This window comes from Phaseolus vulgaris, chromosome 10, assembly GCF_000499845.2.
Source record: "Phaseolus vulgaris cultivar G19833 chromosome 10, P. vulgaris v2.0, whole genome shotgun sequence".
Lineage (NCBI taxonomy): Eukaryota > Viridiplantae > Streptophyta > Magnoliopsida > Fabales > Fabaceae > Phaseolus > Phaseolus vulgaris.
The window spans coordinates 29,692,112-29,697,252 of record NC_023750.2 but is presented as its reverse complement, the minus strand read 5'-3'; the positions used below and the strand labels follow the sequence as shown (position 1 = coordinate 29,697,252).

Below are 5,141 nucleotides of genomic sequence, written 5' to 3'. Positions count from 1 at the left end.
CATATTGGCGTCTTAGGGTTTGAAGACGCACCCTCTTGATCTTATCACCACCTTTATAATAGGTTGACAAAATTGTCCAAGCCTCACTGGCAATTGTTGCTCCTTCTATCTGCTCAAACGTCTCGTCATTCATCCCTTGATGAATGAGATACAAAGCCTTATTGTCCTTCTTCTTCTGGTCACGATGCGCTACTCGTTGCGCCTCAGTTGCATTAGCAGCTAATGCAAACACTCCATTTCAACGACATCCCATAACTCATGATAATCAAACAAAACTTTCATTTGCACACACCACCGATTGTAATTTTTTCCATCAAGGATAGAGACTGATAATTGGGTAGAGTTCATGATAACAGACTAGCTCTTGATACCAGTTGTAGGAACTAACTGAAGGAAATAAGAGAAGACAAAAGGTTGTAGCAACTGATTGAACGTAATTGCACAAAATTGCAAAACTTATCTTATTCATTTTGATTTACTCAATCATATATATAATAAAATTACAATTATTGGAAGCTATAAAATAGGAAAACTAACAGGCATGTAAACTAACCATTAATGCAATATAAACGTAAAATAGTTTAAGGGTAATAAAATCAGAATTAATAATAATAAAATTTGAATAATTAACAACTATAAGCTATAGCTTTTGACCCAATGGTAAGTGTCCAATTCAATAGACATTGTTCTCCCAAAAAAATTATTACCTTTTTTAATATTTTCCTCTAGTAAGTTATTGTTATTTAGGTAAATAAAAAATAGAGATTATTACCTTGTGATGATCCCCATTGGAAATCATTGTTGGTACGAGCGAGATAACCTCTAGTAACACATTGTTCAGATTGTGAAAGACCAATAAATTTGCTAATGTAGTTTTTTACTTAAACCCTCTACAAATTCCTTATCCCTTCATTACCCTTCCTTTTGATCTTCACCTAATTCCTCTTCCAAATTTTCCACATCTTTTGTAGGCTTATTTTCCTCCGTGTTGTTCCAAGTTGTATACTTTTGTTCCTGAAATCATTTTTCCATTCTCACCCTCTTGTAGGACACTTAATGGGCTAGAATTTTATTATGTTAATGGTTTATATGGGTTCATCTCTTTTGGGCCATTGCATCATCTTCAACTATTGGTTGTTTGTAAACTCCATCTTAAGGTATGGAAAGCCCGATATTGCATTAAACCCCATTCTTCATCAAAATACATCTAGTGTGACTTTAATCCCCTTCCAACATTGTTCACTGGTAAGTACTCACTTGAGGGTGTGTCATACTTCCACATTACACACAAAATTTCCTTCTATTATCTTCTAAAATCCATACCTATACTACCAATTAGTTAAAACTAATTTATTGAATATGTGTTACACATTAATGTAGTGATATTCTTATTTATAGTCACTCTCTATTATTCCTACTTTCTCTTTAAATAACACCAATATTTCATAGAGGCTTACCACCTTTGTAATACTAGTCACACTTCTTGCAAATATCGGTACTATGTAACATCTTACGCAAGTCATCCTATTCCTCAATATAAAAAAAAGGTTTCCATTTTCTATGTCGGTAAAAATCATTTTGTTGCTCTTACTACCCATAAATAGTTCTCGAATCTTATCCTCATGTGCCCCCAAAATAAGAATCATATCATCCCTAAGATATGACAATTTAATGTCTTTGTTCGCCTCACTCTACCTTCACCTTTTATTGTGTGTAGCTTATCAAACATTGAAAGGTTGACAACTTTCCAATCCAACTTTTATTTTCCAAAAATTTGTTGATGACCATTTCTTTCTAGTTTTCTTCCTCTATTCTTGTAGTTGTTTTGACTTGTCATCTTTATTCCTTTGTAAAATTTATTCCTTTGTAACTTGGTTTTCGCTCACCACTTTTATGTACAAGGCATGTTGGATCAATCAAGTATGTAGTTGTGCTCTGAAAAAGATTACCATACTCCTTTACTGCTTTTGTTAATCAATGTTGATTTTGTTGTGATATTACCTATGATGTACTTTATCTTAGACAATTTCAAAGATACATGTTAGCCTTTTAAATGACTATTTTGACTAGTCTTATAATGTTTATGTTAAAAGATAGTGGGACACAAATTGACTAAATATATTGAATTACACTCAATATATATCGAATCACACACATATTGTTTGAAGGATTGTAATGTATATCAAATATATTACACGTATAATTAACATAATATTATTTCATTTACTTAATAATAAAAATATCAAATCTTAAATATTACATGTCAATTGTTGTTGCTAATTTCAAATTTAAGATTATTTCCAAGATACTGACAGATAGGCTTGTACTTATGGCTGCTAGAATAATTTCTCCTAATCAATATGGGTTTGTGCAGGGTAGACAGATTCAGGATTGCATTGGTATTGCTTCTGAAGCTATTAACATGTTTTCTGAAAAGGTTAGAGGAGGTAATGTGGCTTACAAAGTTGATATTTATAAAGTCTTTGACACTCTGAGTTTGAAGTTCTTATTATTAGTTTTGACACGCTTTGGTTTTCACCCCTCGTTTGTCAGTTGGATTAGTACAATTCTCTATTTATCTATGCTTTCTATCAGAATAAATGGCAGTTTGGTGGATTTTTTTTCCTTACAGTAGAGGTGTCAGACAAGGTGATCCTTTGTCTCCTTTACTTTTTTGCCTTGTAGAGGAAATTCTTAGTAGAGGTATCTCTAAGCTTGTGAATGATAATAAAATTCTACATATGACTAGTCCGCAAGGTTATCTCACTCCTTCTCATATTTTATATGTTGATGACATATTTGTTTTCTGTAGGGGGGATAATAAGTCTCTTAGAATTTTGAGTATTTTTCTTAAAACATATGGTGATTTTTCTGGTCAATATGTTAATAATTCTAATAGTAGTTTTTTCACCATGGATAATTCTGCAAGATTTGTTACCAAAATTCAACGTATTTTTCTTATAGTCATGGTTGTTTTTCTTTCAATTATTTAGGAGTGTCTATCTTTGTTGGAGCTCCAAAGTGTCAATTCTTCAACCTTTGGCCAATAAAGTCAAATTGAAGCTAGCATCTTGGAAAGGTAAATCTCTTAGCATGATGGGTCAGATTCAGTTGGTCAATACGGTGATTACTGGATTTCTAACTTATAGTTTTAATATGTATAAATGGCTTGTTTCACTTCTTAAGCAAGTTGAGCAGTGGTGTCGAAATTTTATTTGAATTGGTGATATTCGAAAAAAAGGCATAGTTATTGTGAATTGGGATACGATTTGTTCTTCTTTTGAGAATGGAGGTTGGAAGATTATTAATCTTCGTCATGAAAATAATGCATATCTTCTTAAGCTTGCTTGGAACTTTGTTTATAGCAACAGATATTGGTCTTTTCTCCTGAAAGCCAGGGTTCTTAAATCAAAATACGAGTTTAGAATGATTTATAGATCCTCATCTCTTTGGCCTGGAATTAAGCAGTTTTATTCTATTATACTTGATTACACTTCTTGGACTCTTGTTACAGGTACTTTTATTAATTTCTGGAATGATAAATGGTGTTTTACTACTTCTTTAATAAATATTGCAGGGTTATTTGACGGTGCTAGCATTCTGAATACAGTATCTCAGTTTTAGATAGGTTGTGATTGGAATATTCCTTTGTCTTTACAACAAATGCTTCATTTTTTTAATCATATCATGGTTAGGAAGGAACAGGATGTTCCTAATTGGATTCTAGATGAGTCTGGTCGTTTCACTCTTAAATCGGCTATGACTTTTTTCTTTGAACTAGGAGTTCCCTGTGGTTAAGGTAAATTCATTTGGTCTTCATTTATTCTACCTTCCAAAACTATAGTACTTTGGAAAGTTTTTCATGGGTGGATTCTTACAGATCATCATATTCAAAATAAAGGTTTGCATATATGTTTTGTGTGTACACTTTGTGAAAAGCACGACGAATCTATTCAATATTTATTTTTTTAATGTTTTAATGCTTTTCATATTTGGAGTTGGGTTGACAGTTTTTTCTTACTTCTCATTTCTCTAATAAAGATGATCTTCTTTGTTTTATTTAGAGTGATGGTAGTCATTTGGTTAAATTGATTAAGCTCGATGTGATAAATTTTTCTATTTGGATGATATGGTGTGTGAGGAATTATGCTAGATTTCAGGATAAGATTGGTGTTTTTAGGGCTATTATGGTAATTAAAGATTTAACTTGTCTAGTGGGAAATTCTTCTAAAACTTCAATGAAGAATGATATGTTGGATTTCAACGTGATTAAGTTTTTTCGTATTAATACTCGTATACTGGTAAAGTTCTTCGTCCTCTTCCTGTTAAATGGGATGTCCCTTCACCAGGCTGGGTTAAAATTAACATTGATGCGACTGCTAGGGGATATCCTGGTCTTGTTACTTGTGGATGTATTTTTCGTGGGAGTATGGGGAAGTTTATTGGTATTTTCTCTGCGTTACTTGAAGTTGAAGTTGCTATGGTTGCTGAGTTTTATGAAGTTATACATGCTGTGGAGGAAGCTCAAAAGATGGGACGTACTAATGTATGGCTTGAATGTGATTCTGCCTTATTTTGTGCTACGTTTACTACTAAGACTAATGTTTTGTGGTTGCTTCTTTATCGATTGAATACTTGTCTTAATTACTGTAGGAAAATCAGGTTTAGGGTTACTCATATTTTTCGTGAAGGGAATGTGTGTGTTGTTAAGTTGGCTAATTTAGGATTAATTCATACATAATCATTTCATTGGTATAATAGGCTTCCATCTAGTATGTTCTTAGAATTCTTTATGAATAGGTATAACAATCCACCTATGTATTGTTTTTGTTAACATATGGATTTTGGTTTAGTCTCCCCATATATTTTTTTGTATTTTTTTTAATAATACATTTTTCATGTGATGGCAGATGATTGTTGTTACTTGAGGTGTCAGCCTAGCTGAGATGTCAAGTTGTATAATAATGCTTAACATGAAAGCTTTTATAAAAAAAATCTTAAATATTCATGTCTTAAATACACAACTTTCTTTTCTTATAATAATTGTGCTTGTCTTGAACCAAATTAACTTTCTTAATAATATTTTTGAAATGTGATTTCATGTGTCATTCTTGAAAAATGTAGAGTTGATTAAAATTGTG

General features: G+C 32.0%; 1 protein-coding gene across 1 annotated transcript; it reads left to right on the top strand.

The window, feature by feature from the left end:
• Positions 1–2,260: 2,260 nt before the first annotated feature.
• Positions 2,261–4,668, top strand: LOC137817871 (uncharacterized). Its single transcript, XM_068621097.1, has 3 exons — positions 2,261–2,447; positions 4,308–4,546; positions 4,654–4,668. The coding sequence occupies exons 1-3, from the start codon at positions 2,261–2,263 to the stop codon at positions 4,666–4,668; spliced, it is 441 nt and encodes a 146-aa protein (XP_068477198.1).
• Positions 4,669–5,141: the final 473 nt, after the last annotated feature.